The 12,138-nt window shown below is 39.2% G+C and overlaps 1 protein-coding gene across 1 annotated transcript; it reads left to right on the forward strand.

Annotated features, from left to right (window-relative positions):
* Nucleotides 1–3,471: 3,471 nt before the first annotated feature.
* LOC147636768 (uncharacterized) lies at nt 3,472–6,243 on the forward strand. Its single transcript, XM_086800299.1, has 2 exons — nt 3,472–3,810; nt 3,885–6,243. The coding sequence occupies exons 1-2, from the start codon at nt 3,588–3,590 to the stop codon at nt 5,831–5,833; spliced, it is 2,172 nt and encodes a 723-aa protein (XP_086656425.1). The 5' UTR covers nt 3,472–3,587; the 3' UTR covers nt 5,834–6,243.
* The last annotated feature ends 5,895 nt before the right edge of the window (nt 6,244–12,138 follow it).

The following is a 12,138-nucleotide window of genomic DNA, read 5'->3' on the forward strand; positions in this document are numbered from 1 at the left end:
ATATAACGTTCAAACATGTGAAGCTTATATTCATTATCTAGCATTGCCATCACTAATATAATTACATAGAGTAATGTATGGTGAAATTGCATAGAGTAATGTATTCATTATCTAGCATTGATAAAATAATTACAGAGTAATCTATTCATTATTTAGTTGCCATCACTAATATAATTGCAAAGAGTACTAATATAATTGCATAGAGTAATGTATGCTTAAATTTTTAGTTTAATGTTTACTAGAGTAATGGTGAATTTTTTAAAACCAACATTACCATGTTAAACAAGGTATATTTTAATGTTCATAAATAAGCAATATTTTGCACTAAATACACATTTCCAAAGAAAAGCACAAGCTTTCAAACAAAGGTCAATGCCTAACAAGCATGTTGCACATTTTATGACATGTAAATGAAACATTGAAAGCAATGGGTTGTAACATTTATCTTTAAAGTTCTCAACTTTTTTGGGGGTGTTATGTACTTGATGTGATGCTTATATGGCACTTCTACTTGCTATTTTTTAAATAATAATATAGGTTTTATTTTAAACAATAAATTGTGGCAAAAACGTACATACTTTTTGCATCTATAAAGACATTTTTAAAAGTGCATATGTAACGATCTCATCAAAGTTGAGATCACATTTGTACAAGATGAGATAAGTCATGACAGTGGGCTTTAGATGCTCGTTAGGTACGTAGGACCTTTGATGCATGTAGTGCATGAGAATCCATTTCAAGTGTGAATATAGTAAGTTTTTTTGGGATAAGTATAATGAACTAAGAAGAATCAAGCCATACTACAAATAACTAGTCTTTTGGCCTTCTTAAAGATCATGTGGCTAGAAAAAACATAAATTCTCAATGGACCATTTTTTATGATGTTTGATTATAGTAAAGATTGCCACACTAATATGTGTAATGCAAGCACACAAAGCTTTTTAACATGAAAAGGAAATGGATTGTGTTTAACTAAGTGATTTTTTTTCCCCATTCTTAGAAACATGTGTGTTGGATAAGATCCAATATGTTTACCAAAAACTAGCACTTTTTTTTAATGAATGTAAAAAAAAACTTATCGAAAAAAACAAAGAGAATCGATAATATACTGTGAAATTTTGATTTATTGAATCTTTGATTTTTTTATGCAAAGAAGGATACTCACCAACCTATCTAAGTGATGGACAAGATGCATGGCACCCTTACATTTCATCATGATTACTCAATGTGAGATTACATTCAACAGAGCTCAAATGTGTAAGTGTGATTGCATGTTCATGTTTGATTGATTTTATAGTACATTTACGTTCACAATAGTAGGTCTTTTACTAATGATGGTAGAGAGAGAGAGAGAGAGAGAGAGAGAGAGAGAGAGAGAGAGGGAGGGAGGCAGGGAGGGAGGGAGGGAGAGAGAGAGAGAGAGAGAGAGAGAGAGAGAGAGAGGGGGGGGGAGGATGGAGGGAGAGAGCTCTAACATCATTAGAGAGAGATAAAGAGAGAGAGAGAGAGAGAGAGAGAGAGAGAGAGAGAGAGAGAACTCTACCATCATTAGAGAGACGTAAGAGAGAGAGAGAGAGAGAGAGAGAGAGAGAGAGAGAACTCTACCATCATTAGAGAGACGTAAAAGAGGGGGGGATGGAGCGAGAGAGCTCTACCATCATTAGAGAGAGATAAAGAGAGAGAGGGAGAGAGGGAGAGAGAACTCTACCATCATTAGAGAGAGGTAAAAGAGAGAGTCATTTATTACTCTCTTAAATCTCTCTCTCTCTCTCTCTCTCTCTCTCTCTCTCTCTCTCTCTCTCTCTTAATTTTTGTTCTTATACACTACATTTGATCGATTCTACACTACCATAAAATGTAGTGTAGAATCAATCAAACATCAGCATGCAATCAAATATCGTGTACAAAAAGAGAGAGAGAGAGCTACCATCAAATGTAGTGTGAAAATAAAGATTATGTGAGTGTGTTTGTGTGTGTGTGCATGTACGTGCGTGCTTGCGTGAGAGAGAGAGAGAGAGAGAGAGAGAGAGAGTAATTATCTATCTCTCTCTACAATCCAATGTGGTGTAGAACAAAAATTGTGTGTGTGTGTGTGGGGGGGGGGTGTGTGTGTGTGCATGTGACAGAGAGAGAGAGAGTGTGTGTGTGTGCGCATCTCTCTCTCTACCATAAAATGTAGTGTGTGTGTGTGTGTGTAGAATAAAAATTGTGGGTGTGTGTGTGTGTGTGTGTGTGTGTCTCTCTCTCTCTCTTCTCTCTCACACACACACACAACACAACACAACACAACACAACACAACAAAACAAAACATTAATAAATTATAGGAGCTTTAGAATCTCTTATTAAGCACTCTTTGATAGAGATATTCTAAAGCTCCTATAATTTATTAAGCTCTATGTTGTGTGTGTATGTGTGAATTAGAATCTCTCTCTCTCTCTCTCTCTCTCTCTCTCTCTCTCTCACACACACACAAAGAGAGATTCTAAAGTTCTTTATAATTTATTAAGCTTTGTGTGTGTGTGTGTGTCTCTTTCTTAATTTTTGTTCTATACTACATTTGATTAAGAGAACAAAAATTAAGAGAGAGGAGAGAGAGAGAGTTATAGAAGCTTTAGAGAGAGAGAGAGAGAGAGAGAGATTCTAAAGCTTTAGAATCTCTCTCTCTCTTATATAGAACAAAAATTGAGAGAGAGAGAGAGAGAGAGAGAGAGAGAGAGAGAGAGTTTCTATTTAAGAGAGAGAGAGATTCTAAAGCTTTAGAATCTAGAGAGAGAGAGAGAGAGAGAGAGAGAGAGTTTCTATATAAGAGAGAGAGAGATATTCTAAAGAAACTCTTTCTCTCTCTCTCTCTAGAATCTCTCTCTAAACTCTTTCTTCTCTCTCTCTAGAATCTCTCTCTAAACTCTTTCTCTCTCTCTCTGCACGCTTGCGCTTGATTGATTCTAATTTCTATGCTACATTTATGTTCACAATAGTAGCAACTTTCTCTCTCTCTCTCTCTCCATCTTTGTTCACAATGGTAGGGAGGAATCTTTCAGAGAGAGAGAGAGAGAGAGAGAGAGAGAGAGAGAGAGAGATATTAATAAATGATAGAAGCTTGAGAATCTCTCTCTCACACACACACACACACACACAATTTTTTAAGGATGAGCTAAGATCGCGTGGCAGGTAATGCCAGCTGGTAGTTCTCTTGTGAGTGAACTAAAAGGCATGCGGTACGCCGAAGGAGGGGTTGATTGCAGTCTCATGCAAGGCGTTGTTCGCTCCGTGCACTGGACCTCTAGCTGGCCCTGCGCAAAAGCATTCGGGGGGATCGAGCTGGCTTAATAAAGAAAATCAAGCAGAAAGGCTGCAGGAGGCCATGGCAGGATTTGGAGTGTGGGTAGTGTAGAGTCCGTGCTGTGCCGACCTCTTCTTGCAGAATGCTTGTGAGCCGTCTTTCTAACTCTTATGCTTTTCTATCAATATGCTGCAGTACAGCTAGCGGTAATGCGAACCCGTGACTATGATCTATAATATACGTAGCCAAGCGTTGTGCAGTTTGTTGGGTTCGCAAAGCCCGAACCCTCGCTAGGATATAGTCGGCATGGCCGAGATACACCATTGCTGCTGCAACTCTCTTTCCCTTGCTTTTACCGTCGTCCTCCTCGCTTCTGTTCTCGCTGGCTTGGCACGCGCCGCAGAGGAGACTCTCGAGGATGAACTGTTCGAGTTCAAGTTGAAGCGACCCAAGATCAATGCGAAAGGCCATGTTTACTGTGATCAATGCGGAAACGGCTTGCGGGGACGGAGGACGTTCCCCTTAGAAGGTTTGCTTCTTTCTGTCTTTCTCGGCTTCACCATATTATTATTGTAAGTAACACTCTTCAACGTCCTTGGCCAGATGTGGAGGTGAGCGTGAAATGCAAAGATCTCTATGGTTTCGTCACATTCTCCGCCGTCGGCTTCACCAATGAGCATGGGGCTTTCAACATCCCCATGGACGATATCCCTTCCATCTTTGGCGTTGTCGGCTGCAAGGCCTCCGTCGTAAGAAGCATCGACGAGCAATGTGATGTCGCCACCAACCTCGGTGGTGGCCACCTTGGCGCGCCACTTGTCTTGAAGTCTAAGTCCCTCAAGCATGTGGTGTTCACAGCTGGCCCTTTCGCTTACCAACCCTCCTCGCCGCCTTCCACGTGTAATACCCATGTTCATCATTCCCCTCCTCCGCCGCCTCCTGCTTCCACCAACTTTCCCTCGCCACCGCCACCTCCGCCTGTCGAAACATATCGTTACATTTCCCCACCTCCACCATCCCCTCCTCCCCCACCTCCATCATCACCTTCACCATCCGCATCCCCATCTCCTCCCCCACCTTCACCTTCACCATCCCCATCTCCTCCCCCACCTTCACCTTCCCCATCTCCTCCCCCACCTTCACCCTCTCCTCCGCCACCTTCACCATCTCCACCCCCACCTCCCCCATATTGGTTCAAGTCCCCTCCCCCCTCTCCATATTATTGGTATAAATCACCCCCTCCACCCTCTCACCAAACTTTATCTCCACCTCCTCCACACAAATCACCTTCCCCTTCCTCATTTTACACCCAACCTCCACCCCCACCCTCACGTTACCACTACCCTTCACCCCCTCCTCCTCCACCATACTACCATGCATCCCCACCTCCTCCACCTCAACAATCACCCCCTCCACCTCCTCCATCTCCACCACCACCCTACCACTACATATCTCCTCCTCCTCTTCCATCTCCCCCTCCACCTCCTCCTCCTCTTCCATCTCCCCCTCCCCCTCCTCCATCTCTGTCTCCACCACCACCCTACCACTACCCTTCCCCGCCTCCTCCTCCACCATACTTCTATGCATCTCCACCCCCTCCACCTCAACAATCACCCCCTCCACCTCCTCCATCTCCACCACCACCCTACTACTACATATCTCCTCCTCCACCATCTCCTCCCCCTCCACCTCCTCCATCTCCACCACCACCCTACTACTACATATCTCCTCCTCCACCATCTCCTCCCCCTCCATACGAAAAGAAGTTGCCACCTCCTCCATCCCCCCTACCCCTAGCATCAACCCCACCTCCTTTCAAGTATGTACCTCATCCTCCCCCCTTTGCATCCCCACCATATGAATCTAAGTCACCACCTCCACCCACATCAATTGACCATAACACACCTTCCTCACCCCCCAAGCCTTCTACCCCACCCTATGAATATAAAACTCCCCCACCTACTAGACCATACGAAAGCAAATCACCTCCTTCACCTCACAAGTCTTTTATCCCACCCTATGGGTATAACTCTCCTCCTCTCACACCACATACCCCTCCACCCACACAACATGAGAGTAAGCCACCTCCATCACCTCCTTACAAGTCATATACCCCACCCTATGAGTATAAACCATCTCCGGCTCCTTCATCTTCCCCTCCTTATAAGTCATATACCCCACCCTATGAGCATAAATCACCTCCCTATGAGTACAAACCAACTCCTCCTTCATCTTCCCCAACATATGAACATCTTTCACCACCCCATCCATATTCTCCACCCTATAAACATCAACCACCATTATCTCCACCATATGAACAGAAGTTTCCACCTCCACCATCTAGCCCTCCCATATCGTATAAATATATACCACCCCCTCCACTATATATACATAAATATGCACCTCCAATATCTCCTCCACTTTATCATTATGTATCTCCACCCCTACCATCTTCTCCCTTGCCTTATCATTATACATCTCCTCCCCCACCACCCCTTTCATCCCCTCCACCACCTTATCAATACATATCACCACCTCCACCACATTATTAGCCCTGCTTTATTTGAAATAACAAAATATGGAAAATGTCAATCAAAATGCAATAAGAGATATTCTTCCCAATTCTTTTAAAGGTCTTTCAAATTCTTGTCCAAATAGACTGGAAGGTCTTTGGAAGATGACAAAGATGGAATTGGGAAATGATATAAGTTGACCATAATGTGTTTTGAAGGTTCCTGACATTCTCAAGGCAGAAACTCTTAAGTTATTCTTAGGTCCCTTTTTTGGCATATAGCCACAATGTTTGTATCTTCTACCTATTCCTCTTATTGCGAAGCAACGGTTTAGGTATCTTCCAAGTCTTACACAAAAAGAGGTTGTGAGTTCTTGTAACATGTATGAAGAAATAATCTGATTTTAAGTAATCGATTTTATGGAATGGATCAATGACATGAATATTCCAAGGATATGCTAGAAACTTTAAGACTTTAGGGCACGGAAGAGAAATGATTATGTAATTACAAGCCTAATATCTTTATGTGTGTTTATATTTGGTATGAGGGATTACATTTTTGCAAGGTGTTTAAAAGACTTGACATAAGAGGAATGATATCATAGATGTTCACCTAATTTATCATAGATGACAACACCTTATCAATGAAAGAAGGCACTTGTTAAGAGAATAGGCGATCAAACTTCTCCTTAGTTAAAAGCTCATCATGATTATGTTTGGTGTTCTCAACATGTAATAGTAATCACATATCCAATGAGTGTCCTTACTCAAGGTCCCCTCAAGGGTAAGGAAATTTTATTACTAACCTATTATATATTGGGAAACCATGACCCATAAAACTCTATATTCTAGGCTAGAAATCAGCTTGCAACTAGTAGTTACATATTTTACAAACATTGGAAGGTAGTCATTGTTGAGACATGAAGAGAACAAACAAGTTCGTAACCACTAGTATGTGTACTACACAAATGAAGTCATGGACTCACAACTTTGAGACCTCTTCCATAACTTACACTCCTTACGAATGTCTCTTTTTAAACATGATTAAGATGTTGATCTCTCCCATTAACCAAGCATGAAGCTATTTGGTTAAAGAATATGTACATGAGTTTATGTGATTAGAAGATGAGATTGAGATTATTGTAAGTTGCACATGCTCATTAACTAACACCAACATGATCTTGCAAAGATGCTAAGCATGACACTATAGCTTTGATCTTGCAAAGATGCTAAGCATTAACTAACACCAACATGATCTTGCAAAGATGCTAAGCATGACACTATAGTTTTGATAATGCATCTTCACACTTAGCTTTGCACTAGTGCACTCACTTAAATACTTGATACTTTGAAATCCATGGAGAATAGTCAACTAAGTGGTGAATAACAGCAAGTTTTTGATGCACGTGTAAATGCAAACAATAATCTACAATAATAAGCATGGCACTCATGGATCTAGCAAGACTTTTCTTGTCTACATCACCTCTACCACACTGTATTGGTGCTTCATAATTGACATGCAAGATTTACAACATGTTATTCTTACCAACCAAGCATCATGCACATCACAAATGAGCATGTATAAATCACTGCCACATGGTATACTTATCAACTAGGCACCAAATGATCATAAAGAAAGAAAAAGCACAAGAAGCTAACCTTGTTTCTTAAAAACCTTTCCTATTCCATGTGATGCATAGATCGTGCTCAAAGGAATGCATATGAACATCCTTTACTTGATTAAAAAGGCATCAGTGAAGCTAAAATGTGTTGAACGATCAATCTTGAGAGAAGCCTTGCCATCCATTCAAATCCAAAGGGAGAGGAGATCACGAGAGGAGAGGAGGTCTCCTTGTGTGTTCAAGGATCAATCTCTATGGAATCCTTTCCATTGAAATCCAGTGGAGAAGAGATCACAAGAGGAGAGTGTTACATGCACATTATGTGTGCATATACTACGAGGCTAACCCACATTAGGCTTGTGAGCATGGGAGCATGGGAGCATGGGAACAAGCTCTAGTGGAGCATGGGTTAAGACTAACCTTAAGGGTTAAGATTAGGGTCAAGCATCCAAGGGTCACACATGGTAAATGGAGAGTCAAGAGTCACTTGAGGGACCTCCTATATAATAGGGGCATGGGGCACACTCAAGGGAGACTTGGAGGCTTGGAGGCTTGTCTTGGAGGCTTGGAGGCTTAGGCTATGGTCTCTTGTGTAGGGATCATATCTACTCACCTACCATTTCACACTATACCTACATGCTATTGGATTGGAGTTATACGTCTTGATGGTATGGGACATCAAGGTAAAGGTATGATGTATTTCATTATATTTCATGTGTGCATCCCTTGGGTTCAGGAGTGGTCGGGTGGATGAGTTTATGCCTGATTTATGCATGTTTATGCATAACAATTATGTAGAGAGATCTTAGGGTTTTAATAGTGGTATCAGAGCAATCTCTAGTTAATTGTTGTTGATTCTTCTTTTTTATTATAATTTTTGGTATTTTTTAAGTAAATTTTAATATTTACTAAATAAAAATGTTATTTTGTTATTTGTGTTTATGATATGCACGTGGATTGTTGATATGGCGATTTGAACACGTGTTACTACTATTCAATGGACGAATCCACGTTGCGGGGGAATTCCGTGAGTTCAATGTTATTTTTTTTCTATTTTCTGTGGTTTAAAATAAGCATTGATGGAAATTTTTACAAAAATACCACATATTTTATTGTGGATATTTTTGGTAGAATAGATTCTCTAAATTTCTAGAATTTTTAAGGAATTTTTTCATAATGTTTAGAAATTTTTTGAGTATTTTTATGGTTAAAAATGTATTTTTAATACATTTTTACGGATTTTTTCGCGGGTATGTGATTAAATTTTTGTCGATTTTCTGCTGAAATGCAGTAGGGACAGCATGTTGATGCATTGAATGCTCTCCCATGTGCGTGGGACCCTCTTCGTCTCTCAATTCTGAATTTTCCTTCTATTTTACTCTCGCGTGTATAAACAACTCTTAAAAAAACATATTTTTTATTAATGTTAATCATAATTAGGATTTAATTATGATTAAAAAGATTAATTAAAGTTAACCTCTCTGTAAACAGAGAGAGAAGGAGCGGGTGAAGAGTGAATTGAGTGGAGAAGATGGAGAGGAGAGAAGAGAGTGGAGAGATGATTTCATCATCTCTCTCACTCTGCATTTTGCGCACGCGGCCCGGGGGGGCTGCGCTTCAGTCCACCGGCTAAAATCCCCCCCCCCTCAAAAAAGTTTATAAGCTTTTTATTAAAGCTTAAAAAAGCTTTGTTTTTATTTTAGCTTTTTCAAAATATTTTCAAAAATTAAGCTTGGAGAAAAAGCCTAAAAAAGAGAGAAATTTTGAAATCTGAGAAAAGAAAATTCTCTAAAAAATTTTGGAAATTTTTTCTTGGTGCCTTTTGGCTTTTCATCTTCCGGGAAACCTTTTGGCTTTCCGCATTCCTCCCGGGAAACCTTTTGGCTTTCCAAATTCCGAGAAACCTTTTGACCTTTCGAATTCCGAAAACTTTTGACCTTTCACATTCCGATTTTTTTTGTCTTTTCATTTTCCCGAAACTGTTGGCTTTTTGTATTCCGGGAAGACCGTTGGGATTCCAAAATTTTCTGACTGTTCGTATTCTAAATGCATTCGAGATAAATTAAAAAATTTTAAAAATTCTTAAAAATTAGACAAAGATTATTTTAAATTATTGAAAAATGTGGGGTTGGTGTTTGGCATGTGGTGTGTCCATTCGAGCGCCCGTGACCATTCAAATTCCTTTAAAAATATATTTTTTGACCCAAAAATTTAGAAAATCCATTAAAATTATAGATTTTCATTGGATTTGAGTATTGTCGAGCGGAATTGGAAATTTCGTGAACGATGGGATTCTCAGGAAAAAATAGGAATTTTCTACAAATTATTTTTAGAAATCCTAAAAAATTTGTATTTTAAAATATCAAGGTATTTTGGCAAATTTAATGGCTATTTTTTTAAGAAAAATATATGTTTGGAATGCCATACGATAGGTTTGGTGGAGTTCAAAATTATTGTATTTTGAGGCCCTATAAAATTAGGGAAAACCAGGAAAAAATCATGATAATTCTTTTTCTCGAGAATTTAATATTTATTTTAATGTTGAAGTACATTTTCTCGTGCTGACATTAGATAGATGCAGGTTATTTGCATATTATAAATACGATTGTACCCTATATTAGTAGTTATTTTTGTTTGGATTAATTTTAAACGATGTTTTCGTGATTTTTTACCATTGTTTAGCCATTCTTTTTGGACATGTTCCTTAATTTCTTCAATGATGGCTAGAATCTGCATTCAAAGTGTGTCTCACCTTTGACACTTTTCCATGATAATTTATTTTGCACTTGTTTAAGTGTGGTCTATGCTTAATTTCTTAAGCCTAAGACAAATTCTATCATGGGTTAGTTGATCTGTTTATTTTGGTGGATTTTATTGGATGTTTTCCAAGTTTTATATGGACTCATCAGGTTTTACCTAGATCACTTGTGTCTAGGGGTTCTTTATTGAGTGTTACACACATGTGTTTCACTTACTTACTTTGGAGTTTTGCTTGAACGACACCACATTCATATACTCTGGATTGATGAATTGGCCACCAGTTTTAATGCTTCTTTTGGCATGATTAATGAGCATTAGATGGCATGCATTGATTTTTATGATCAACTATGGTTTCATGGATTTGAGGAGCTTCTATGCTTTTATCCATGGTTTTATTAGGATCTTTTGATCTTTTGGATAATATCATGTGTCTTTTCTCCTCTTGAGAGCTTTGTAAATCCACCCGTGTAAATTACATGTATAGCCAATTATATGCCTATGACATTACCTTTGTAACAAACCCTTCACTCCTTCTTCCTCACCACCCTTAGCTCTATCATGAGGGCTTTGGGTGGGAGCACTTGTACGCATCCTAAAGTCCGCTTCTATGGCCCCCTCCATAACCCCCCCCCTCCCCCAACCATGGTTTGGGAGCCCAACTAGATGGAATTTTTGAGTTATGACATCTATAACCAATAACTCTTTGTCAATGGATTATTTTATGTTTTAAAGTTTTAAAAAGGAGTGTGTGCGTATCTGTATTCGAAAGCAAAAGTTAAGAAAGGCATTCAATTATGGGTGGGTGAGTAATTATCTGGTTCTACCGATTCCAGTGGTTGGGTGGTGGTGGCTAATAACCCATGGGCTGGATGGGGTTAGGCTGGAATCAATGGAGTTTTAATAAATTGAAATAATAGGAATACGCTTAAAATTTGAGTAGTTCAATAAAAACCTAAAGAATTTCTCAAATGAGTAGATCAATGGCTGTGCCTGACTTCGGTTAGGAAAAAAGCGTTGATTTTCTCAAATGATTAAATCAACGGCTATGCCTGATTTCGGTTAGAAAAAAAGCGTTGATTTCTTCACACTAAGTCAGTGATAGTTTTCCTTCTATCTGGTTCAATCAGGTGAAGGATAGTTTTGTCTCTTGACCCCGTTCATTAAGAAAATCAAAAAGGTGGAATCGTCCCCGAGCAAGGGAAACTTTCTCGATTTTGGTTTTGGAATGACCACCAGATTAGTCTCGTGTCCGGACATTCGAGGGCGAGGCCCCGAGTGGGAAACCCTACCCCGCGCAAGAGGTAGCTACTTCCACTGCCATATACCAAGCTTTGTTTAGATCATGGAAGTCTTGAGAGAGTTCATTCTCCCTCCATCAACTCCATCCATGTAACCCTCATCATGAATATACACATGCATTAGTAATGATACAAATGTCCTTTTTCTTGTACAATTTCAAGAAGATAAACACTTTTGAGAAAATGCATAACTACAAATATTCAAACCTTTTAAAGTATGACAATAACTCCTTTTTGAAGCATTTATATACACAAGGTAGTATAATCGCTTTTGATTCATCCATAGGCATCCAAAATAATATAATTTTCAATTTCTTTCTAGCCTATTATGAACACAACACAACATCCTCGATATGCTTATATGGACGACTTAGTCTTATAAGTACATTTTTAGATCTTTAGATTTCTCTTGGGGGATAAGCACACATTAAAGAAAACATGACTACAAAAAAGGAATATATGTCTCCACTAGCACATATTTTCATAGAAAATCAAGAAAGATAAATAAGCTTGGTGATAATCTCTCTTATTTGGCTATGTAAAGATATGCTCTCACATGCACATGTTTTGTTCAAACAATTCTCATCACACATTATACCCGTTTTGACTCAGGATGCCAAAATGATTTCCTCTATCTACTTAAATCATGGCATGGTAATATGAAG

Source organism: Cibotium barometz, chromosome 7 (genome assembly GCF_041138505.1).
Source record: "Cibotium barometz isolate CiBa-2024 chromosome 7, ASM4113850v1, whole genome shotgun sequence".
In the NCBI taxonomy this organism is placed as follows: domain Eukaryota; kingdom Viridiplantae; phylum Streptophyta; class Polypodiopsida; order Cyatheales; family Cibotiaceae; genus Cibotium; species Cibotium barometz.

What these genes read in the sequence shown, in the direction of transcription:
- LOC147636768 (XM_086800299.1), top strand. Translation starts at nt 3,588, where the DNA reads ATGGCCGAGATACACCATTGCTGCTGCAACTCTCTTTCCCTTGCTTTT. An exon ending in GAGGACGTTCCCCTTAGAAG is followed by an intron (nt 3,811 to 3,884) that starts GTTTGCTTCTTT and finishes GTCCTTGGCCAG; the next exon opens with ATGTGGAGGTGAGCGTGAAA.